This window comes from Ochotona princeps, chromosome 8, assembly GCF_030435755.1.
Source record: "Ochotona princeps isolate mOchPri1 chromosome 8, mOchPri1.hap1, whole genome shotgun sequence".
In the NCBI taxonomy this organism is placed as follows: Eukaryota; Metazoa; Chordata; class Mammalia; order Lagomorpha; family Ochotonidae; genus Ochotona; species Ochotona princeps.
This window is the reverse complement of record NC_080839.1, coordinates 65,832,036-65,858,828: the sequence shown is the minus strand read 5'-3', so window position 1 is coordinate 65,858,828 and position 26,793 is coordinate 65,832,036. Positions and strand designations below refer to the sequence as shown.

Here is a 26,793-nt window from a genome sequence, read left to right as displayed (position 1 = left end):
CCCAGCGAGAGCACACAAGAGATGAAAAAGGAAGTTGTCTTGAGTTCTTGGGCACCTGCCACCATGCAGGAGATGCGGATGGAGTTCCGGGTTCCTGGCTGCTGCCTGGCCGATTCCCAGCTACTGTGTTCATTTGGGACAGGGCCAGCAAATGGGAGAACTTTCGGCCTCTTCCTCTCTCTCCATAACTCTGATTTCAAATGAATCAATAAATCTTAGAAAAAGCTCACAGTATCTTCAGCTTGAACACACACACACAAATACACGGTAGCAACTTTAAATCTTTTTTAGGAGTTGTTACATAGAATACTAAGTGATGGCCAGGCATGATAACATAGTGGCTAAATGCTCACTTTGCATATGGGTGCCAGTTCATATCCTGGCTGCTCCACTTCCCATCCAGATACCTGCCTGTGGCCTGGGAAAGCAGTAGAGGATAACCATAGCCTTGGGACCATGCACCTGCATGGGAGACCCAGAAGAAGCTCCTGGCTCCTGATCAGCTCATCTCCAGCTGTTATGGCTACTTGGGGGAGTGAACCAGCAGATGGAAGATCTTTGCCTCTGTCTCTACTTCTCCCTGTAGATCTGAGTTTCCAATAAAAATAAATCTTAAAAAAAAATAACACTAAGTGATTATTTGAAAAACTAAAATCAGAAACAGGACTTTTGTGGTTTATAAAAATTAGAGCTGCTTGAAGAATGAATCAACTACCTTGGAAGGTATTATTTTGTTACCAGAGGTGTTAAGCACATTTGGCTTGGTACTGTTATCTTTGCCATTTAAAAAATATAATTAAACAAAATGTGTCAGAGTGATATAAAAATTTATATTTTAATATTAAAAACACTAGTTTGGGGGCCAGTGCCATGGCATACTAGTCTAAACCTCTACCTGTAGCTGGCATTCCAAATGGGCACTAGCTGGTGTGTTGGCTGTTCCACTTACCATCCATCCAGCTCCCTGCTTGTGGCCTGGTGGAATAGTGGAAGATGGCACAAGTCCTTGGGCCCCTACACCAATGTGAGAAACCTGAAGAAGCTCCTGGCTTCAGATCAGCTCAGATCCAGTCATGTGAAAAGTGACCCAATGGATAGAGGTGCTTGCTCTCCCTCAAGCTTTATCCTTTTCACTCTCTCTCCTTTCCTTTGGAAATCTTTCAAATAAAAAACAAACCTTGAAAAAAAAAACCTTTAAAACAAACCTTTTTAAAAAGTTGTCAAAAGGTGTGGTAATTATTTTCTCCCTACCTGCTCCTCTAGACTGAAGCCTGGGGCACAGGAGTTTTGGGTATTTACTTCTCTAACCCCAGACCCAGCAGAGTACCCAGTACAGAGAAAACACTTTTAAAAAATCACTAAACAAAGGTCTGAGACAGAAGCGAAGCAAGAGAAGGGCTTGTAACACTTCCAGCCTTATCCTTTACAATGGCCATAACAGCTCTGTGAGGAGTCTTTGTAAAGTTCTACACATTCAACATGGCTACTAATCATCTATACTTTCCTTAGGGAAAAAAAGACAGACATCATTTATTTAATTTATTTGCAATATATACAAACAGAACTCTTTCATCTGTGTGCGACAGCCAGGGCTGGGTCAGGAGAAAGCCAGGGACCAGAACTCCATGCCGCAGGCACCCGAGCACCTGAGCCATCATGTGCAGTCTCCCGGGGTGAACATCAGCTTGAAGCTGGATCAGAAACGGAGCAACAAGGGCCCAGCGAGGCACCCCGACATGGCATGTGGGTGCTCTGAGCAGCAGTCTAATGTGCTGCACCACAAGGCCCACCCCTGCACCTCACTTCTGACTACCTTTTCAGCTCTTTCCATTTCTGCCGATAAGGAAACAAATGGGTAAAGTACATGCACTTATACATATTTGCTTCATTTATTATGTAGATGCCTTATAAGGTAATTTTCCAAGAATACGTATCATTGAAAAAAATCTAGGCCCCTGTACAATTTTAAACGTGAAGATGGATTTAATAATTTTTTTCTGAGCCATAACAGAACAGATTTTCAGAAAATCTACAAACATCCTCTCAAAGAGAAGTTTTTTTGTTTTTGTTTTTTAATTATTTCTTCAAAGAGAAGTTTTAAGGTTAGAAATACAAATAAAGAAACAGATGTACTGAAGAACTAAGAGCCTAAAATAACCAAACCTACACACTTTCTAAGTAAAGAAATACCACGTATGTCATATATAGTAAAGATCTACTTGGCTTATCAATTTAGAAAATGAACACATAAAACTGTAGGATTCCTGTGACTATGAAGGCAGGCAGGTAGTGTGGCTATAGGACACTTGTTTACTGCGCTATAGCTTTAGAAAAATGATGCTACTTAAAAAAAAAAAAAAACTAAATGTCACTGTAGCAACATAACTTACTGCTCAAGGTTATCAACTAGTCAGTGGCAGAGCTGAGATTAAAACCTGCTGAACTGACACCAGAGCTGGCATGCCAAAGTCTTTGTATTCTATTATCCACCAACATACAATAACAGGCTCACATTTCCTGGACATCTCTATAAACTAAGAATATCACTTAATCCACAGAATTTTTTGTAGAGGCAAATTGTTAAAAAAAAAAAACAAAAACACTAAATCTGAGGCCACCATTGTGGCAGAGTGAGCTAAGCAGTGGTTGCACTGGCATCTCTTGTTGGAGTTTCAGTTCAAGTCCTGGCTGCTCCGCTTCTAGTCCAGCTTCCCGCTGATGAGACTGACAAAGCAGCAGAAGATGGCCTATGTCCTTGGAGCCCCATCACACCTGGAGGTGCCTGAAACGAAGTTAATGGTTTCTGGACACATTGTTATTGCCAATTTGGGGAGCAAGCCAGCAGAAGAAACATAATTTTATCTCTCTTTCCCTTTCTCTGGTTTGCTCATTCCTTCAAATAACTTTAATTAACACAAATATAATTTTTTATCTTTTAGATTGACAAAACAACAACCAACTTAACTGAAACCTACTCACCTGTTACATACTTTTCTAAAAGCTTTAATCTAAGGCTTCAATTAAGTCTCAACAAGAATCCTATCAGGTAGCAGCAACAGTCACTATTTTTCAAGGAAGAAACAAAGGTACAAAGAGATGGGACCAAAGCTGCTTCTAGTGACAACATGCTGACGACAGCACTGGAACTACTCAAGCTTAGGAACAAGTTTTGAACTACCTGCCTTAATGGGTTAAAGTACATGCACTTATACATATTTGCTTCATTTATTAGGTACATCTTACATCAAAACACATCTACAAATATGCCAGCAGCTGAATTTCAACAGAGATGGCAAGAAATTCATGGGGAAGAATAGTCTCTTCAACAAACAGTGCTGAAAAAAAAAATAATCTTGAACTTTTGCCAGGTAAGTCTACAAAAATTAACTCAAAATGGACCCAGAACTAACAAGAGTTAATCTATGAAACTTCTGGGAGAAAACACAGAAAGAAATATTAGTGACTCTGGACTACATAATAATTTTTTGAACCAAAAAGTTACAAAAAAATTGTAACATTTGTGATAAACTGAATTTCATCAAATCTAAAAATTTTGTTAAAAAAATAAAAAGATAAACTTCAGATAGAAAATTTCTGAAAAAACTTATAAAGAACATGTAGTCAGCATAAATTCAACCAAACAAATCCCTTTCTCCATAAAATGGGGGAAATTTTAAATATAAGAATATATAAGTTCAGGATGCTCAACATTACTAATGAATTGAAAAATGCAAGCTAAAACTGCAAAAGACAACATTATAGACCTATTAAAATGCCTGAAAACAAAAAAATATGACAATATCAGATACTATTGAAACTTTTTTGTGTTGTTGGTGGGAAAGCAGAATGAGTCAACACTTTCAAAAACAACTTGGCAATTTTTTTTTAAGATTTAGTTATTTTTATTGCAAAGTCAGATATACAGAGAGGAAGATCTTCTGTCCATTGATTCACTCATCAAATGACCACAACGGCCACAGCTGAGCCAATCCAAAGTCAGAAGCCAGGAGCCTCTTAAGGGTCTCCCACAAAGGGTGTAGGGTCCCAAAGCTTTGGGCCATCCTCGACTGCTTTCCCAGATGATAAACAGGGAGCTGGATCGGAAGCGCGACTGCCGGGATACAAACCAGCACCCATATGGGATCCTGGCGTGTGCAAGGCAAAGACCCCAGCCTCTAGGCTACCACATCAGACCCAGCAAGTTCTTATGAAGTTAAATATACACTTGCCACACAACTCAACAACAAACTCTTGTGTATAAATAACTGGGCATTTACTCAACGGAAATGAAAATCTATCTCCACATAAAAACCTGTTCTGATGGTTATAGAAGATTCAATCATAAACATTAAAACCTGAAAACAGGAGCCAGTGTTGTGGTGTAGTGAGTTCAGCGGACACTGAAAATGCTACATCTTACATCAAAACACAGGTTGGAATCCTAGCTTCTCTGCTTCCAACTCAGAACTCCTGCTGAAGCACCAGGGAAGGCAACAGAAAATGGCCACATGCTGGGGTTCCTGCCACACGTGGGGGAGACTGACTCTGTTACTGAGAGCATTGCGGAGTGAACCTACAGATGGAGGAGCTCATTTGTTCATTCTCTCTCTCTGTCTCTCTCTCACAGACACACACACACACTGGCTGATGGAAGCTCTCTTTTCCCTCTCCTTTTTTTCTCTGTCACTCTGGCTTTAAAATAAGTAAATCTTTAAACAAAAACTTGGAAGTAACCCAAGTGCAATCTTCAAATGAATGGATAAATCAACACTTGTACACACTTACACAATGAAATATTAATTAGCAATTAAAAGGAAAAAGGTGACATCATGGATGAATCACAAAAAGTATTTTACTAAGTGACAGAAATCAGACACAACAGTATATATATTGTATATTCTATTTATATGGCATTCTGGGGGAAAGTAGCTACAGGAACAGAATTCTACTCAGTGGTTATGACAGAGAGTGGGGTAATGTAACCCAAGAGAACTTTTCATACAATAAAATGTTTTATATTCAGATTTATACAAATGTACATGTGTCAAAATTCATCAAACTATATCCCAAAAAGTGGATAAATTACACCCCAATAAACCCAGCAGAAAGCTGAAGCCCCTGATGCTGCCTGCCACATGGAGAGCACTCAGCGAGCTCATTTCCCAACTCAACACAATCCCAGGGCATTAAATAACCCAAGAGATGTCAGGGCTCTTTCCCTTCAAGTAAAAGCTTCTTGCCACAAATCACCAGAGGACAGTCGGGAGATGAGCACGCTGAAGCCTGGTGGTGCGAGGCTGCTCAGATGGGCCTGCGCTGCCCATCCCATGGGGCTGGAGACGCTAGAGGACAGAGTTGTGCCATCGCCCTCTTGATCACACCTAGACAGCTTCTCTTCCTCACGCCTTTGCTGCCTGTCTGCACAGTACCCAACTCTACCCATCTGCTTTTTAATTCCCATGACCCCACGCAACAACCTTCTCACCTTCATCCTCCTATACTCCACAGACACATCTCTGGGGCGCAGAGTTCAATGACACAGACCCCTTCAGGGAGCTCACAGATTGCTTAATATTCCAGAGACTCCACCAAACAAGAAAATCAACACAGCAATGATCAGAGAGTCTCATGATGAATGTCAGTTATGGAAAATTTCTAACACATTACAATGAACAATTTTTAAGCAGAGTCCCAATAACCTTCAAATTGGGACACTTTGAAACAAATGAGAAATACATGTAATTCAAGCCAATTTTAAAATAGTTGGTCCAGTTCTGTCTTTCTTACTTAGAATATATCACTAACAACCTTTTCAAGAGCCAAAAGTTTGTTATTTGATCTTAAAGTAAAAAACTCCCAATCTTACATGTATATTTGTGAATCCTAAAGAAAAGCAGAAACACTTAAGCTTAGTGGTTAATGTCAAACATTTCCTTAAATTCTTCATATTTTGTGACAGTCATGTTAACAATACATTAAAATTCTGGGGTCGGTGTTGTGGCGCAGCATGTTAAGCTGCTACCTGTAACACTAGCATCCCCCATCTGGGTGCCAATTTCAGTCCTGGCTACTCCAATTATGACCCAGCTCCCTGATAACGCATCTGGGAAGGCAGCTGAAGTTGACCCAAGTACCCTTCCTTACTGGAGACCAGCATCAACGTCCAGTGCCCTGGCTTTAGTCTGTCCACTGCTGAGTGAACCAGAAGATGGGAGATCTCTCTGTCTCTCCCTCTTACCCTCCTCCTGTTCTCTGTAACTCTGCCTTTACTTTTTTAATGATTTATTTATTTTTATTTTTTAAGCCATTTACTAAAATTCACAGCAGGAATACTAGCCTGAATAAAACCAAAGCCTCAATTGTAAAGACTTGAATAAAAACTCGGGTGTTTTTTTTTTTTTCACAAACATGAAATACAATGGATCCTATTGCTCCAATGTTCAACAGCAATTTGTTAATGGATAAAGTTGAAAAGATTCATAGGCTCTAAAATGCCAAGGTCATAAAGCTGTAAAAATAAAGTGGTTGTTCCTTCTCACTTCTTTTTTTCTCTCTTCCATATTTTGAATATACTTACTACAATGGCCTTAGCAAACCTTCTTCACTTAACCACACACCAGCAGTTCCACAGTTCTGAGACAAGCAAGCTGCCTCACAGTGGCACTGTGCAGTGAAGTAGCCTCTGAGATCCCACAAAGCTCACAGCCATTACATTTTTGAAAAGAAGAAGCAAACAATCCCCAGTTAAACAAGGCACCGGCAAAATACTCTAGTAGTAGAGTCACAGTGGCAAAAATATAATTCACCCACATTTAGCTCTGTTGAGGAAATGGAGAGTGAAACATCAGAGACTAGGAAAATACCTGTTTAACAGAACCTTCTGAAACAATGTCGAGGCTTTACAACCGCATTGTTCAATGTGCTGGTCATTGACCAAGTGTGCTTTGAGCACTTGAAATGTAGATGAGTGGTTGAGGCACGGAATTTTGAACATGATTTTTATTAATTTAAATTAAAATCATATGTAGCTGCAGCCCACTTTCAACATAAGAGTCATGTTCATATGCATCATTAAGAGTTCAGAAAAATTTTTTTTAAAATAACAAAAAGTCTTCTCTCAAGCTCATGCTTAATTAAATGACGCAAACCCTTCCACACATTTAGAATTGGGGATGGGAGGAAGGGAGGTGGCACACCAGCATAGCAAGTTAATCTTCCACCAGTGGTGCCAGCATGCCATATAGGCATTGGTTCAGGTCTCAACTGCTCTATTTCCCATCCAGCACCCTGCTTATAGTGTGGGAAAGCAGTCAAGGATGGCCTAAAGCCTTGGGACTCTGCATCCCTGGAAGAAGCTCCTGGCTCCTGGCTTCAGCTCAGCTCAGCTCTGGCCATTGCAGCCATTTGGGGAGTGAACCGGTGAATGAAGGTATCTCTCTCCTTCATTCACTTTGTAACTCTTTCAAACAAAAATAAATAAATAAATGTTAAATGAAGATGGAAAAGTAGATATACAGAGAGGAGAAACAGAAAGATCTTCCATCCGCTGGGTTACTCCCCAAGTGGTCGCTGGCTGGAGCTCAGTCAATCTGAAGTCAGGAGCTAGGAGCTTCTGGGTCTCCCATGTAGCTGCAGGGTCCCAAAGCTTTGGGCTGTCCTCTACTGCTTTCCCAGGCCACAAGCAGGGAGTTGGATGGGAAATGGAGCACCTGGGACATGAACTGGTGCCCACATGGGATCCTGGTGCATTGAAGGTGAGGACTTTTAGCCACTAGGCTACCGTGCTTTCAAAAGGCAGAGTTATGGTGAGAGAAGCAGAGACAGAGATGTTTCATCTCTTGATTCACTCCTGAAATGGTCACATGGCTGGGTTTGGACTGGGTCAAAGTCAAAAACCAAAAACTCCATGTATGTGGGTGGCAGGGATCCAAGCACATGGACCATCTTCCACTGACTCCAAGGTGTATTAGCAGGGAGCTGTATCGGGGGTTTCATCCAAAGTGGAGCAATAGGTTTCAAACCAGCACTCATATGAGATGCCAGCATCCCAGGCTGCAACTTAACCGGCTGAGCCACAGCGTCAGGCTTCCACACATTAGAATTTGATTCCACTTTTTATTCTGATAATTAATTTCTCTAAAACTTTCCTAAATCTTTAAATAAACAACATGCATTTAATATCAATTTACTGGTGTGACCTATGACAAAAATAAGTTGAAAGTAAAAGATGCAACTGATGAAATACCAGACGGGAATCTAAAAACAGCAGTTTCATCAATGTAGTGATACAGTGATCCCTCCTTTTTGTTTAGAGTTCTTTTATTACTGCTTCCAATTTACATGCTAAACAATTATTGACTTTATTTCCTTATATTTTCTACAAAAAGCTAATGAAATTTAATATAAAATTAAGAACTCAGAGCCGATGCTGTGGTGTGGCAGGTAAAGCTGGCACTGGCCTCAGAGATGGGCACCAGTTCTAGTGCCAGCAGCTCCACGTCCAATCTAGCTTCTTGCTACGGGCCGGGAAAAGGTAGCAGAAGACGGTCCAAGTGTTAGGCCACCACCACCCACATGGGAGTCCTAGAAGAAGCTCCTGGCTCCTGGCCTCAGCCTGGCCCAGCCCCGGAAGATGGGAGCAGCTGGGGATTGAACCAGTGGGTGGAGGAGCTCTCTCTGTATAACTATGACTTTCAAAACCCCTCAGCAACTTAATTTCTTTCTTTCTTTTTTTTTAATTTGAAAGGTAGCTTTTACAGAAAAAGAAGGAGAGAGGGTCTTCCATCCACTCACTGATTACTCCAAATAGCCGCAACAGCTGCCACTGAGCTGATCTGAAGCTGCGATCCAGGAGCTTCTGCCATGCCTCCCACATGGGCACAGGGGCCAAGGACACGAACCATCCTCCCCTGCCTTCACAGGCCATTAGCAGAGGAGGATGGGAGCAGTGGGGACACGAACCAGCACCCAGATGGGATACCAGTACCACAGGGTGGAGGATTAGCTTGCTACACCACAGTGCTGGCCCCTCAGTTTCTTTAGTGCTTTAAAAATACAATTAATTTTCTCAATTCATTCTAAATGACTTACATAGTAACAATATCTTTAAAGTTAGTTAAACAGTATGTGAAAAAGGAATTAAAATTAAACTAAATTCATAACAAAAACTTTCTATACTTATCATTATTGACAACAGCTAAACATTTTCTTTAAAAAAGGTCTCATCTTAGGTACGAGCAGCTGGACTAGCAGTTAGAAGTCTGGTTAGGATGTCTGCTAGCCACATCACAGTGTCTGGTTCAACACTGGCTCTGGTTTTCGACTGCAGCTCCCTGGAAATGCAGTGGAAATGGAGGCGGCAGCAGTGAGGGCTCAAGGTGGGCTCCTGCCACACACGTGGGGGACTCTGAGAATAAACTCCTGGATCCACGCCTCAGGGGCTTCAAGATGTGGAGGCAATAAGGGAATAAACTAACCGACAGGAACTCCCTCTATCTGTCTCACAAATAACTTTTCAGAAAATATTTTATATTAGACAAGTATTACACAAACAGCTGCACTCATGAAAAAAGAAAGCAATCTTACATGTATATCAACACGGCTTTATTGGCTGCGTCAGTCTGCAACCACCCTGTGCTACCAAACACACCTTAGCATTCACCTCAAAGCACCCTACTTTTTACTCCTCCAGTCCTACGTGTCAAATGCAATATACTTAAAGCTATTCTTAACTACTCAATGGCAAGCACACATTCCATATGATTTACTACATAATATTGTACAGACAACACATGCAATGCTTTGAAATACACTATCAATACTCAACAAGAGGACTTTATTTTAAACCTCCTCCTCATCCATCCCCCTGATCTCTTTAACCCCTCCAGCCACTCCCCAGCCTTCCCTACTCCCCTCCTACAAGGGCAAACAAGTCCTTAATGACCTTATCACAAGTACAAAGCTGCTTACCATTCAAGGCTGCAGGAAACTGAGCCATCATGGTCCCCGATTCTCCTTGCTAGCTCTCAGCCATCTGCAACATAAAAGCATGGCGCCATTAATAATCCAGTAAATGCAGGGCACAGTTTAGTGTGCCCACCGAGCAAGAGGAAAGCCTGTCCCCTCAGCTCACATTGCCAACAGCAAACACAGAGCCTCTGTTCTGCCCAACAGGTACAATGTACTTGAGCAGAAGGATGAGAGATGTGGTGGGGAAATGACGCTGCCTTACAAATAAAGCCATGTAAGGGACAAATTCGTACATCTCATAGCCAATAATGAATAAAGGAACCTTTGCTGGGCTTGGTGCAGGTGCCTACGCCTAAAGTCCTTGCCCTGAATGTGCCAGGAACTCATATGGGCGTTGGTTCATATCCTTGCTGTTCTACTTCCTCTCCAACTCCCTGCTTATGGTATGGGAAAGCCTGGGACCCAAAGCCTCAGGACCCTGCACCCATGTGAGAGACTCAAAAGAAGCTCCTAGCTCCTGGGTTCAGATTGGCTAAGTTCCAGCCATTGCAGTCACTTGGGAAGTGAACCAGCAGATGGAAAATCTTTCTCTCTGTCTCTCCTCTTTGTAAATCAAGACTTTCCAAGCTCCTGGGTTCAGATTGGCTAAGTTCCAGCCATTGCAGTCACTTGGGAAGTGAACCAGCAGATGGAAAATCTTTCTCTCTGTCTCTCCTCTTTGTAAATCAAGACTTTCCAATAAAAAATAAATAAGTCTTAAAAAAAAAAGAAAAGAAAAAAAGGTTCGGCGGCGTGGCCTAGCGGCTAAAGTCTTCGCCTTGAACATGCCCCGGGATCCCATATGGGTGCCGGTTCTAATCCCGGCAGCTCCACTTCCCTTCTAGCTCCCTGCTTGTGGCCTAGGAAAGCAGCTGAGGACGGCCCAATGCTTTGGGACCCTGCACTCGCGTGGGAGACCTGGAAGAGGTTCCTGGTTCCCGACTTCGGATCACGGCAGCACCAGCCGTTGTGGCTCACTTGGGGAGTGAATCATAGGACAGAAGATCTTCCTGTCTCTCCTCCTCTCTGTATATCTGACTTTGTAATAAAAATAAATAAACCTTTACAAAAAAAAAAAGAAAAGAAAAAGAAACCCTTGCCATGAATCAACATTCTGGTGGACATTAATCTGGGACAGAGAGGGGCTATTAAAATCAGGCAAGACTGTATCTCAGAGAAATTTAATGCATAAACTACGCATATAAGGATAATATGGAAATCCATAATACTTACTTTAAAAAATCTGAAAACAAGAAAAATATTCAAAATAAATGAGGAACTTCTATTTAATTATGTTCTATAGGTTTACAAAAGTCTAAAAGCAATTATTAAAGACAGATACCAAAATAAATGTACATATTTATTTAAATATAACTAAATGTGCTAGTCAGGCATTGCACACTAATGAACGAATGGGGCTCTGGGTCCAAGTCCAGTCTGTTACTTTCCTAGCAGTGACTAGAGACGTCTGCTCTGAGTCTCAGGTTGCTCCCAGGAGCAGGTGTCAGCTTAGTGTTGAGGACAGGCACATCCACCTCGCTTTGCTGGGGTTCCGCCCCAGCGCCTGCTCCCTGTTCCAGACCTCTGAGAAGCAGCAGCAACAGGTGAAGCACCTGGGTTGCTGCCACTGATGTAGGAGTCTGGATAGTGTACCCAGCTCCAGCTTCACCCACACCCAGCCCTACTCCTTAGCCATTGTATTCAGCAAATGAACCGACGGATGGCAGCACCAGCTCACTCTGGCTCTCTCTTAAATGTACAAATCAAAAATACTCCAAAGGAGTAATTTTTAAAGTATTAAAAGTAATCCACTACACTGCTTGCCATCCTGCCATGAAGAAGATATTCAATAAATGGCTCCCTTGTGCAAACATCCAGGAAGAAAGTAAAATATCATTCTGAATCTCGAATTCATTATTGAACTGTAAGTCAACTCAAATATAAAATTTCTTCAATTAAAAAATTTTTTTCAACTCAAATTTTAAAGCATATTTCATGAATTGTGAGAGTTAAGACTGGTTAGGGAGACAAAAGGCCTAGGAATATAGCAATATACTTAGTACCTAAGACCACAGATCCTAATAATGCAAGAAAACGCCACTGTAGTAAAAGACAATGCAGTGTCTCAATTTACCTGAATCATTGAAATATTAATATTCTTAGAAGCCTAAAGAAAACATCTGCATAGCTAATTTTAAGCAAAGAAGGCATTAAGTTACACATCACAGTTGGTGTCACCAGAGAAGCTGGGTGACTGGCTGCCAAGAAGTGTCACAATGCACGTTATCATGGTGCACTCAGGTGCTTGGGGAGCTAGTCTGTTCCAATGACCTAGAAACATGCCTGCTCAGCGTGGCCAGCAGAAGGGACCCACACCAACCAAAGAAACTGGTATGTGAACCCAACTCACTTCCTCACAAAGCAACCTGCAGCAGCTTTTCTTCCCAAAGAGCAAACTATTCCACCTACTAAATTTTGACCAGTGCATTGTGTGGTAAGCTGAGAGTGAACTGGCTCTAGACTGGCATCAGTATCAATAACTGGAAACACCCATCTAACAACAAGGATAAGTCAGGATTGGGCATTAGAGTTAGCTAAATTTTCACTAACGTTCCCAAAAAGGGTTTTCCCATATGTTGCTACTACATAACTATCCTCCCCTCAAAGGGTATGTTCTTTCATTTGATTTCACAAGTTTCACTGCAATGGAGTTTTAAATCTGTTACCACACTTAAGACTTCACTTGTCACTATATTCTTCCGGGGTAGGAGGAAACTTCACACATATACTAGTTGGTTTTACCATTCCTTCTCAAAAGGCAAACCCCAGGTATTAAAATTATTTACTATACAGAAAAATAATGCCACAACTGTCACGGGAGTAAAAGTTGGTTATAATTGTCACATGAAGAACCTTGGACTTGAACCTGACAGGTGTTTGTTTACAAGGTCAGATTCCACTGGGGATCAATCAGCTGTGAAGATGAGGAGCAGCACCTGGCCCCTGGTCCCCAACAGTGAAACATGTGGCTGGTGACCCGGAGGAGCAGTGAGCGGTCAGCATCAGCCAGCAGCACTCAGGGACCCTATGGACACGATAGGTTCTCAAGGATCCTATGGGAAATCATGGAATGGAAGGAATGACAAATCCCCTAATTGCAGCTTATGAAATTAGGGTCATCAGCTGGAAAAGTGAACACAGAGGGAAGTCTCATAAATCACGTTATGATCACAACTTCTTCAAACAAGCAAAAAAAAATTTTTTTTTACTTCCTCAATTTAAAACTATGTGCCTTTAAAGTAAAGAGGTACTTACAGATATGCATAGCAAAGGTCCCCACTTAATAACCCCTTGTGACTGAGACAATTTTAAAACATGCTGGAAAACTCAGCAAAAGCAGTACATAGAACAGTTTAAAAATCTGAATAAAAGTATGTGAATTACCAAAGATGGGTAAGAGAACAGAATGAGAAATGGTCACAAACCCTTAATTCGCAGATCTAGTTCTAAATTTGGAAATGATCTGTCTAGTCCTTTGGCTGACGATCATATAGACTGTGAATGCAACAGAATGTTACATGGGTGCTCAGTAATTCTGAAATAAAACCAAAGAGTGACCCAAATAATATATAATGGGCTGGGAGAGCAAATTTCTTAAGTAAAACTGAAGGCACTTTTTATAGTACCTCACCTGGTATGTGAGATTAGTCACCCATGTATACAGGCATCGTAACCTAGTAACATAACATTCATGTCTGCACATAACATCTGATTGTAGCAAAACCTAAATCGCATTTTGGAACCAATAAACTTTTAAAGCACACCATTTCATATGTGACATTTATTCTAATTCTCCCAGCCCTATTGTGGAATAACTACTTCATCTGAATAATCCTAGTCAATTTACAGACTTACAGAAAAAGTAGTTCAGAAAATCATATATGTATATATTTGAAAGGCAGAGCTGTAGTGAGAAAGAGGGAAGAGTCAGAGAGATTTTTCACCTGCTGGTTCACTTCCCAAATGGCTGCAATGGCCAGAACTATCCTGGTCAGATGCCAGGAGACCAGAGCCCATGCCTGGTCTCCAACATGGAGGAACCCAAACATGTGGGTCATTCTCCATTGTTTTCCCAGGTCCTTATCAGGGAGCTGGATTGGAAGTAGAGCAGCCAGCACTCAAACCAGCACCTAATATGGGATGCTGGCACCATAGGCAACAGTTTTTCCCACTATACCACAGCACCATCCCCAGAAATTTTGAAAAATAAAACAAATACTTAATACATTGCTTTACATTTTTAAAAATTGCTCTGTATAATCATAATAGTGGAGACTTTTTGAGTATTCACTATTAATTCAATACACTTCTGATTATCTACTATGAGGCTATTTCAGAAAGTTCTAGGAGAGGCATGCATTTGGCCTAGAGGCAACACACTGGTAGGGATGACTGCATCTCATACTGAAATGCCTGACTTTGAGCCCCGGCTCTGCTCTCTAATGTATCACCCAGCAGGCATCCTGGATTGAGTTACCAGCGCCCAGCTTCAGCCTGACCTAGCCCTGGCTGTGGCAAAGTGAACTACAAGATGGGAACTCCCTCTCTCTCGCAAACAAAGCAAAATACAACAAAACAAGCTAGTGCACGTAAACATGGAATTGAAAGATAAGCTGATTCTGTTACAAACTACTTTGAAATCTGTACAGTTTTTTTCATATCTTTCCATGAACCTTTTAAAGACCCTCTTGTGTGTCATGCTGATCACTCAATGAGAATCTGGATGCTTTGGCTCTTACGCAAGGAGTCTCATAAACTGCAGGGCACCTTTAGTAAGTCCTCTGCAATGTCCCTGAAGGCCGATGACAGGGTTCGCATTTCATAGGTCAGCTGCCCAAACTCAGCAGGTGAAAACTATGATGCAACCTTCTGATTTTTTAATCTATCTCTTTCTCTCTTAAATGATTTAGTAAGTAATGGTGAGTCGGCTGCAGATTCCTGAAAGCAGCATGCCAGCTCAATGTCAGCCCATTTGCACTGGAAAAGAAAATCAAACTTGGGCCCCCTGTTAACACCCAGGACTGCACTCATCACTTATGTGGAAAGCAGGAAGTGCTCAGTGTTGCTTACCTCTGGGTGTAATCCTCTGAGAAGAGTAACCAGCATCTATGCTGTTACCTATGCAGTATCTATTACAGGCAAGTATAGCTCAAGTCAGCACCCAGCAAACGTCCCTTTCTCCTCTTTAGAGGGGTGACATTAAAATGATGGGCAATTTTGGCAGTGTGCAGTAATAATATAATTGGAACACACAATTAACTATGCTAATTACTGATAGTTGTAGCATATTCATATGAGCATGTTTCTGCTCATTAAAAATTAGTGGAGAACTATCATCGCTACCTTTGCATAAACCAGGAAAACACACTTGGTAGATAGTAAGAGACACAGAGATGGCTTTAATTTAATAAAGTCCAAATGCAATTTGAGGAAATCACCAGATAAAATTTAAAGACTGTGGAAAACATATTCATACTAAAGGAGAAAAACTAGAACTACCAGGAGTAGGAAAGGCAGGGCAGGTAAGATTCTCACCCCCAAAAGATCATGGCCTACTAAATAAAGCATAACTCAACTAAGGCTAAATTATTTGTTGCATGAAGGCTCAGAATCACAGGAAAAAGAATTACAGTCATTATCTTGTGCTCCATCTTCAAGGTGCAAAGCTAAAACAGCAGCAGAAGCTCATGAGTTAATGGCAAAACTGATCTCCAAACCCCATCTCCTATGTAGGTGGCCAGTATTCTATCCTTCACAGTCCCCCAATCTGCCCAAGCGTATCACCTGGGACATTTAGTAATTCTAGGCCTGTCACTGGGAGACTGAATCTATAGGTCACTACGAGAAATAACGCAAAATTTCCTAAAACAGAGACATAAGATTTTTTCTCCTGAAACATTCATAAGTGCTTCTTCCCTGCTTACTTTTTCCCACTAGTTACAACTGAAGTCAAAACATCACAGCACAAAATAGCTTCAAAACTCTCACCCTAACTATTTTATCATATTCATCTCAAGATAATTTCCCGGAGCCAGTGTTATCACAGAGAGTTAAACCATCACATGTGATACTAGCATCCCATGAGTGCTGGTTCAAATCCCTGCTGTTCTACTTCCAATTACATTTCCTCTTTTTTAAAAAAAAAATTATTTTTATTGCAAAGTCAGATATACAGAGAGAAGAGACAAAGATCTTCCATCCAATGATTCACTCCCCAAGTGGCCACAACTGCCAGTGCTGCATTGATCCGAAGCCAGGAGCCAGGAATCTCCTCCAGGCCTCCCATGCGGATGTAGGGTCCCAAGGCTTTGGGCTGTTTCAACTGCCTTCCCAGGCCACGAGCAGGGATCTGGATGTGAAGTGGAGCCGCCAGAATTAGAATTGGCACCCATATGGAATCTTGGTGCGTGCAAGGCAAGGACTTCAGCTGCTAGGCCACGCTGCGGGGCCCTCAGTTCCTTTTTAATGCATCTGGGAAAGCAACAGCAACTATGAGTATGTGGGTTCCTGACATTCACATGGGGGACCCAGATGAAGCTGCAAGCTCCTGGCTTCCACCTGGCCCAGCCCCAGTCACTGGGACCACTTGGGGAGGGAACCACAGGATGCCTTCTCTTTCTCTAACACTGTCTTTCAAATAAATAAATACACTCTGTGGTACCAGCATTCCATATGGGCACTATGTCCCTATTGCTCCATTTCCCATTCAGCTCCCTGCTTGTGGCTCAGGAAGCCAAGAGAGGATGGCCCCAACACCTTGGCATCCTGTACCCATGTGAGAGATGCAGAAGAAGCTCCTAACTCCTGGCTTTGGATCAACTCATCTCTAGCTATTGAAGTCATTTGTGGAGTGAACCAGCAAATGGAAGACCTTTCTGTCTCTCCTCTCTATAAATCTGCCTTTCCAATGAAAATATTTTCTTTATAAAAAAAATACGGTAATTTCCCTCCATTCCTTTATTCTAACTATACCAATCTTTGCTTAACACAGTACTGATTTTAACTCTCTCATGCTCCTTCATGAAGAGTTCTTCCCCTCAATAGTCACCAAACATCCTTCAATTCCAGACTCAGTGTATTTTTTCCTTCGAAAGACTTTTGTTCTCCCAGACAGCCAGTCACTATCTAACAGATATGCCATAAAACCCCTCAAATCGTAACACCCGCATTTATGATGCTGTATTTCAGTTCCACAATGTATCACATATTTGTCCATTTCATATGTGCTGGGAAAGAGACAATTCTCATTTTACTTTCACACGCCTAAGATATCTCAGAGAAAACACATGACAAATATCTGCTAAGGAAGTAATATGGTTGAGATGCATATACATACATATATATAAAGTATACTGTGGCTTAAACTGCTACTTCCAATCTGGCTCCTGGCCTGAGAAAGCAGTGGAAGACGGCCTAAGAGCCTAGGAGCCTGGACCCCTACCATCCATGTGTGGGACACCGATGGAGCTCTGGGTTCCTGGCTTCAGCCTGGCCTAGAGCTGGCCATTGTGGCCAGGAAATATCTTTCTCTCTCTCTCAGGATCTTTCAAATAAATAAATAAATCTTTTGGGGGAAGAAAAACAGAAACAAAGAAAAAGAAACAGCAATTGGGGCAATGTTGAACTGAACACACAGAAAAGAAACTGGTAAGAGCAGGGACCAGTGTCGCAGTACAGTGAGTTTGTCACACAATCACAGCGTGGGTCCTAGTCCTAATTGTTCTGGTTCAGATCCAATCTCCTGGTAATGCACCTGGGAAAACAAGCAGAGGATGGGCCACATGTCTGGGCCCCTGCCATTCACGTGGAAGACTAGGATGGAATTTCAGGGTCCTGGCTTTAGCCTGGTCCAGCCCCGTCCATTGTGGCCATTTGGGAAGTGAATCAGCTAATCAACATCTTTGCCTATTTTCCCTTTTCCTCTAACTCTACCTTTCAAATAAATAAATCTTAAAAACAAAAAAAAGTAGGCAGAACAGGCTCCAAACCATGTGTCTGAAACCCTACAGATATCAAACTTGTGGGGTTTTTTGCTTGTTTGTTTGTTTTGGCTACTTGACTGTTTTTCTTCAAAATATACTTTTAGAGATAAAGATGTATCTCCTGCTGAGTTCTTGAGGCTTCTTACTGAGAGTAAGGAACAAGGCTTGGGTCCTTCAATTATAGCTTCAATCATGGCTAAATGCTGGTTGGCTTACATTTGATTAAAGACTGACATCCCAACGCAGGACAATAAAGGTCCTGAAGGTAGATTTTATGAAACGTTCTGCAGTGCCTCCTTCACCTCTGCATATGCCAAGCACACACGGCCAACTTTCAACTTTGTATGTGCTGATCAGCTGAAAAGAAAGTTCCTGCCTTATCCAGCTTCCAAAGAGATCAAGATCAGATCTGTATGAAAATGACTAGAGCAAAATAACTTACTATAAAGTTTCTGTAATAACATGAAATGTACAGAGCACATCTATGAGGGCACATTCAAAAGGTCATGGAAAGTAGAATTAGAGCACATGGTTGGGGCACTGCGGCACAGTGGATTAAGCTGCTGCCTGCAGTACAGACATCCCATATGCCTATCAGTTCGTGTCCCGGCTGCTCCACTTCCAAACCAGCTCTCTGCTAATGGCCTGAGAAAGCAGCAGAAGATGGCTTATCGGACTTGGACCCCTTGTACTATGGAGGAGACCCAGAAGTAGCTCCTGGCTCCCGGCTTCACATTGGCCCAGCTCTGGCTCTTGTGGCCATAAAATCTGGTTATTGTGGCCATTTGAGGAGTGAACCAGCAAACATAAGAGCTCTCTTTATCTCTTTCCCCTCCCCGCCACTTCTCTCTCAGTAACCAGGCCTTTCAAATACATTTTTTTTATTAATTTTATTACAGCCAGATATACACAGAGGAGGAGAGACAGAGAGGAAGATCTTCCGTCCGATGATTCACTCCCCAAGTGAGCCGCAACGGCCGGTGCTGTGTCTATCCGAAGCCGGGAACCAGGAACCTCTTCCGGGTCTCCCACGCGGGTGCAGGGTCCCAATGCATTGGGCCGTCCTCGACTGCTTTCCCAGGCCACAAGCAGGGAGCTGGAAGGGAAGTGGGGCTGCCGGGATTAGAACCGGCGCCCATATGGGATCCCGGGGCTTTCAAGGTGAGGACTTTAGCCACTAGGCCATGCCGCCGGGCCCTCAAATAAACTTTTTTAAAAAACATGTTCATTTGGATCCAAAAAATACTGAAAACCATGTATACAAGGAATCTTCAAAAAGCCCATGGAAAAGATGTGTAATGAGAAAACAATACATGGATTTTAAAATCACTTCAAAATAAATTTACCTTTTAATTTCCCCATTCCATGAAGTGTTTGAAGTACCCTACTATTCCCCATAGCATTCATTCATTTATCCACCATCCATCAAACATGAATGGTCAGTATTATAAAAATGCTGAGGAATGCTGAGAGGCCAGAGGCCAGAACCAACACTACTACTCAGAAAGTAAATCAAAGTGTGCTACAGATTACAAAGGAAATACTATTTGTAAAAGAAACATCTACAGATCTGCAGCAAAGAGAACAAACCCCAACTGTCCTCGGAATGAATGACACTGCGTAGTGTACGGAGGCTCTGCTAAAAAAAAAAAAAATGTTCTGAACCTAAGGACTAATTAATTAAAAATAATTAAAACAAGAATAATAAAACCATCCTATTCAAATAAAAGTGGTTTAAAGAATTCACTTAATCCTCTTTGAAAACATCTGTTTATTCATCTGAAAGGCAGAGTGACAGAGACTGAAAGTCTTCCACCTGCTGGTTCACCGCCACAAATGGTCCTAATGGCCAGGTCTGGGCCCAAGTGATGCCAAGAAGGTCCATCCTGCTGTCCTGCATGGGTGGCAGAGGCCCAAGTACTTGGACTATCTTCCACTCCCAGGCGCAGCAGCAGGAAGCTAGGCTGGAAGTGAGGAACAGCCAAGACCTGACCCAGCTCTCTGATAAAGGATGCTGGCATCTGTATCACAAGTTGTGATTCAGCTATCTTCAGAGTCAAAAGAGACCTTAGGAAACTCTACAGTTTGCAACTGTCTTCCTTGTAGTTCTAGAAATTTAAAGAAGCAACAACAGAGGTAGTGTTGGGAGAAAGAGTGGAGGGTTGGGAGGGGAGATACTAATTTCAGTGCTAACTCTGCTTTGTTTTACATAATGTAGTGTATCTAACACAATTTCTTCTGTTTTAAAAAATATGATATAAATTATATAAACAATTTTATGTTTCTATCATTTCTAAATTTGTTATTTATAAATTATATAATTTTGTATAATTATTTAAAGATTGATTTTTATTTTTATTGGAAAGTCAGATATACAGAGAAGAGGAGAGACAGAGAGGAAGACCTGTCTGATGATTCACTTCCCAAGTGACAGCAATAGCCAGTGCTGCATTGATCTGAAGCCAGGAGCCAGGAATTTCTTCCAGTTCTCCCATGTGGGTGCAGGGTCCCAAAGCTTCAGGCTGTCCTCAACTGCTTTTTCAGGCCACAAGCAAGGAGCAGCATAGGAAGTGGAGCTGCCAAGACTAGAACCAGCACCCATATGGGATCCCTGTGTGTTCAAGGTAAGGACTTTACCCACTAGGCCACTGCACTGGGCCCTATATGTTTTTTAAAATAATAAACAACAACCCTAATCCAATTCTCTTCATTTTCATGTCACAGAAGCCAAGTAGATGAGGTAACCAACCAAGATTGCATAATTTAAGGAATACAGTAAGCCAAGCTATTGATGCTGATTTTACTGCGCATGAGACACCCAAATCTGCTATGCATCGGGGTTGGGAATGTGACAGTGTCTCACAAAGTTTGTGAAAAAGTGGAATTAAAGGATAAATTTTTGATGCAAAAATTTTGAAATCTATCTTATTTTTATTATAATACACATTTTCATTTTCGCAGCCTTTTAAAAAAAGACTTATCTGGGCCCGGCATGGTGGCCTAACAGCTAAAGTCCTCGCCTTGAACGCACTGGAATCCCATATGGGCGCTGGTTCTCAGTGGCCCCACTTCCCATCCAGCTCCCTGCCTGTGGCCTGGGAAAACAATCGAGGATGGCCCAAAGTCTTGGGTTCCTGCACCCGTGTGGGAGACCTGGAGGAAGTTCCTGGCTCCTGGCTTTGGATGGGCGCAGCACCGGCCATTGTGGTTACTTAGGGAGTAAATCACTGGACAGAAGCTCTTTCTTTCTGTTTCTCTCCTCTCTCTCTCTCTCTCTCTCTCTCTCTATATATATATATATATACATATATATATATATATATATATATATCTGGCTTTGCAATAAAAAATAAAATAAATCTTTTTTAAAAAAAGATTTATCTATTTCAAAGGAAGAGCCATATATAGAGAGAATGTCAGAGATCTTCCACCCACCGGTTCACCCACCAAATGGCCATAATGGCTGGAGGTGGGTCAGTCAGAAGCCATGAATCCAGAGCTTCGTCTAGTGCTCTCGTGTGGGGCAGGGGCCCAAGCACTTACGTCATCTGCTGCTGCTTTCCCAGGTGCATTAGCACAATGCTGGACCAGAGGAAGAGCAGCTGGGACAAGAACCAGTGCCCATACAGGATGCCGATGCCACAGGTACTAGCTTTACCTGCTATACCACAGTGCCAGCCCCTACAAGACAATTTTGAATGTCTGAATTTCAAACTTTTTTTTCCAATACAAATCTATCTTTAATTCTATTTTCTATGAACTTTTTGAAGAACCCTTGGTTTGTAATATCAGTGAAGGACTTCACTCAATGAAGTTTGCATTAAAAAAAAGAACTGGTCTTTTGAAGACAGCAAAAGAGAATTCTGACTAGCATTTTAGGATACTGAGCTGGAATGAAAATCTTGAAATGTAGACACCAATTATAAAGTGTCTGGCTCAATCCAGATGTTGAGAACATGAACTTGAGCAAGGAACAAGAGGCATTTCAGAGGTCCAATGGACAGGATTTTTCATCAGCTAACAATGGAAGGTAGAAGAGCATCACAGATGAATTTCTACCAAGACAAACATTCCAGGACAGCAGAGGTTTGGATACTAACATCCAGATTGGAGGGTGAGCATCCTACCACAGACAGGCAGCTGGAGATGTCCAAGGGCGGGAGGCCCAGCATACTCCAGAGAAAGAATGTGTCAGCAACAGAGTGGTCAGAAACAGGTTGAAAAATGGAAATAAGAGTTAGGTAAAGAGTTTTTCAGGAGAAGATGACTGTTATGGCCAAATGTCACTAACAGTAACTAATAGTCTAGACCAGGCTATCAGTTGTGACAATGTGTCATGAGTGCACCTCCATGTCAGTGCTGTCTGTAAAAGCCCAATTCACGTGCACTAGGCAGTAAATCAGAGATAAGATACAGGTGACTCCAGACAAGTGGCTGTGAAAGTAAACGGAAGAAATGATGCGAGAAGAGACAGATTTTACAGAAAGGGAAACAGATACACTACAAGGCTCTACTTTTCAGACAGAAGAGTGTAATTATTTGCAGAAGATAAAAGAAAGATTTGGTTTCCTATGAGAGGGTAGGAAGGTGAGCTAATATAATTAGGGTGCAGAGAAAATAGTAACAGACATTAAGTCAGAACATGGGACAGTGTTTCCAGCTCTGGGATTAAACTCCAGGAATGGCAATAAGGATGAATGGAGATATTGCTAAGTGACAGGCGGGGGAAGGGAGCTGAGAAAACAATGCTTTGGTTCTACAATGCTGTCTTTTCCCATCTTTTTAAGCTCAGACCAGTCTAAAGGGCAGGGTTGAAGACAGGCTCTGATCTTCTGGGCCTCCAAGTGTCTAAGCACAAATTTCTCTCCTCTCCAAGCCAAAAAAGAGGTCACGGCAAATCAGTTTCCCATGGATCAACCAGACATGTGTGCAAGCCAACTTGTGCTCAGATCAGCTCAGACCCTTACAAATCAAAGCATCTGTTAATGAGTGAATGCGGTGGTAAGTGTAGGCAAAGGTAGTGGTTCATGTAAATGCCAGGTAACTGGTGTGATCTGAGAATCAGACGACTCCTTCAAACCAAATAGTAAAGGGCTAACAGGAATGCAAGGAACACAAAGATACACACATACAAACAGAGCCCTACTAACACCTAGCTGACACAATTCAGTTTAGCACAACAGGAGTGGGTATTCAGCCCAGCACTCGAGATGCCTGCATCCCTTAACAGCCAGCCTGGTTGAGGCTTGGCTCGCTCCTGACGACAGGCTCCTGCTAGTGCAGATGCCCTGCGTGCGGCGCCTCAGCCACAGCACCGCCCTAGCCTAGTGCTGGCTGTTGGAGCCTTCCAAATAATACACTGAGATACAGATACAGGTACATAGATACGTACCTAAAATAGGAAGGCAAAATTTATTACCAAGATAATAATCAGCAGGTCTTAATACTATTTCAGGTATTTTCTTATTTATTTACCAGCAAATACTATGCTTAAAAAATAAAATTATATTTTATTGTTAGGCAGTCTGGTTCTTTGATGTTACAAAATTTTCACCACCTCAAATAATGTTACAATAGGCATTCTTTTTTTTTTTTTTTTTTAGATATTTGAAATACAACTTTATTCTGATTCTAAACGAAAAGGAATGGGAATGACAGTAACAAACAATATTTCTCACTGGATACTGTGATGTGACTGCTAGCAGTCTTGTGTTGGAAACTTGAGAAGACCATTGCATTCCCAACAGCTAATCCGCAGGTCCAACAGACCAGGGTGTTTGTTAACTGCTACATTCACCCAAGCCCACTCATCTCCAGCATCCCACAGATGAAGCACATGTTCTGCTTAGCTAGACAAGAAGATGGCCCACATACAATAGGCATTCTTGACCTGTGTAGGCACACGCACGTCTGTGTATGCATATATACCTCAAACACCGGAAGCAGGAGGTGATGTGTATAAACACTGTAATTTTAGATGTTATCAAACAACCTAAGCTGGACTTGCACATGCACATATAGATGTGCTATTCTTAAACAAAATGAAATTACGCTATGCATACTATTCTGTTCATTTGTTTCTCACACCACTTATTATAAATATCAGCAATATATTACAGGTCAATCATATTCTTTTAAATAGTTGTGTAAGCACTTTATTCTTGGAAAGTATCACAGTTTAAATTACCCTCTATTGATGGACACTAGATTATTTCCAATTTTTGTTTAATCATGCTACTTCATACATTCTCACATATATACACTGAGTATTTGAGTAGGATTAATACTTCTAAAGGTAGAATTCGTGGTCATCAAGTTGTTTTTTAAAATGTTTTACCACGTTATATTTCTACTAGTATATAAATATACTTATTTCTGCATAATCTTGGTAAATATTTGGTGTAAATAATTATTTTGGTATTTTTTAAAGATTATTTATTCCTTTGAAAGGTAAAGCCAGACTGGGGTGGAGGAGGGGAGAGGAAAAGAGGAAAACACTGTAGACACGGAGGGAAGGGTGCACTGTCACGCACCCAGAGCCAACTGCAGAGGCCTAGAGACTGACATTCAACTGACGCCACAGCCCAGCAAGGCCTGCATAAGAGCAACTTCCATCTGTGATCAGTAGTTTTCAACCTCAAACAAAACACAAACAGGACAAAAGAGCAGAAGAAAAACAAAACAAAACAAAAAACAAGTAGCCAACGACTATCCTGTGAACTCAGTTTCCAATTAAAAAAATTTTTTTTAACTGGGCCTGGCATAGTAGCCTAGTGGCTAAATTCTCACCTTGCATGTGCTGGGATCCCATTTGGGTACCGATTCATGTCCTGGCTGCTCCACTTCCCATCCAGCTCCCTGCTTGTGGCCTAGCAAAGCAGTACAGGATGATCCAAAGCCTTGGGACCCTGAACCCATGTGGGAGACCCAGAAGAAGCTCCTGGCCCCCGGCTTCAGATTGGCTTAGCATTAGCCTTTGCGGTCACTTGGGGAGTAAACCAGCAGATGGGAGATCTTTCTCTATGTCTCTCCTTTCTGTAAATCTGCCTTTCCAATAAAAAATAAATCTTAAAAAAAATTTTTTTAATTGTCATATACCTCAATTAGTATAAATGAATCAGTATAGCAGAAATGTTCATGAAAACAGCCCAATCACCAAAGAAAGTCGATAAAATCATAATAAATGTGGAATGAGAACTGTTTTGAAAAAGCAATATACAAGTTCTAAGAGAGAAAATGAACAGAAAACAATAGGGATATTCTAACATGCAATATGAGTTAGTTACACTAAAAGCAATAGTGTACCAAGAAAATATCAATCATTCAATAGCAATAATTACTTGAAGCAAGATTTCACTTCCCCAAATACTACAAATACAAATCGAAGTCTTTAATTTTGGAGTGTCACAGACTTTTTTAAAAATTCTGATTTTGAAATCCTTATGGCTGTTCTTCCTGGAAAAATCTCCCTGCACAAAACCTTCCACATAACTCCAAAGATTTCACTATAAAAAATTCATATATTAAAACCATTAATTGTAATATACATATATCCCCACTTTCAAAACACTGTAACATTAGAATGGGAAACAGTCTTCCAAATCTATAGTCCATTCAAACTATCCAAACTATGATCCATATAAGTGGATCTAATCCCCTGTCCCATTCTCCACCAGAAACGTTAATGTTGTGATGAGGAATTAAATGGAGTATTAGCAAAAGAGCAAAACAGTCAACAAAAATTTTAAATGTGGGGCTGGCATTTAACCTGGCAATGAAAGATGCCAAGGACGACACTCACAACTCAGAGCACCTGGCTCTGGTGTCTGACTCCAGGCTCCTGTTCATGTGGGCTCCAACAGGCAGCAGTGAGGGCTCAAGTTATGGTTATTCGCAAAGTGAACTAGCACATAAAAGTCAGTCTCTCTTTTTTCTCTCTCTCTCCTGAATAAATAAATAAATAACCACAACTGGACTCACACCTAACTCAAGACAACACCAATGATGCAAAGGATGCAATGAAAATAGTGTGTGCATTATGGAATGCCAGGATGTGGTTGCCTGTACTGGATATGAATGCAGCACCCAACCAGCACACGTGAGATCCAGGAAGGGAGGGGCAGAGCTGGCAAGGGGATTAAGGGTCCGGCTGGTTCCCTCGCCGGACAGCTACTCCCCACTGGAGAGCGTAGGCTGGGATAGGGACAGACCAGACTAAGCAAGGCTGCAACACCTGTGCACTGCATGTGGACTAGATTAGGGAAAAGCCAGGCTGGGCTGATTATTCCTGCTGGTGCAAGCATAAATTAGAATGGGTGAGGGATGTTTGGGCTTAGCAGCAGCATCAGCTGGCACTGGGGACTAATTCTGTCAAGTCAAACCACAGAACCACCCAAAGAGTGCATAAACCGGGACTGAGAGAGACCTGGGAGAGAAAAAGTGGGTTCCCCCTTCTTGGGTCATTACTCCCGCGGGAGGGCATGACAACTAGGACGGGGGCTGGGGTGGCTAGACAGAGAGGCACTCAACAACATCCGTGAGGGCTGGATGGTTGAGTTGGTTAGATGGAACTAAGCTTTAATACCCATTGACAAGTACAAGAGCCAAATGGGATGGGGGAACAAACTGGTCTACTGCTACACATACTGGCAAACCAGGGTAGAGGGCGGGCCTGGTGGGGGTTATTGTGGGTCGCCCCGACTAGGCTGCAGCTCCCACTGGTTGATGTAAGTGCCGAGTATGT

General features: G+C 41.8%; 1 protein-coding gene across 1 annotated transcript in view; it reads right to left on the bottom strand.

The window, feature by feature from the left end:
• The window catches only part of ITSN2 (intersectin 2), a 148,264-nt gene that overhangs the window by 102,169 nt on the left and 19,302 nt on the right, over positions 1-26,793 (bottom strand). Inside the window, exon 2 of the mRNA XM_058668221.1 lies at positions 9,970-10,033. Coding sequence (XP_058524204.1) covers positions 9,970-10,000 — 31 coding nt within the window. The 5' untranslated portion in view covers positions 10,001-10,033. The remainder of the gene's footprint in view (positions 1-9,969; positions 10,034-26,793) is intronic.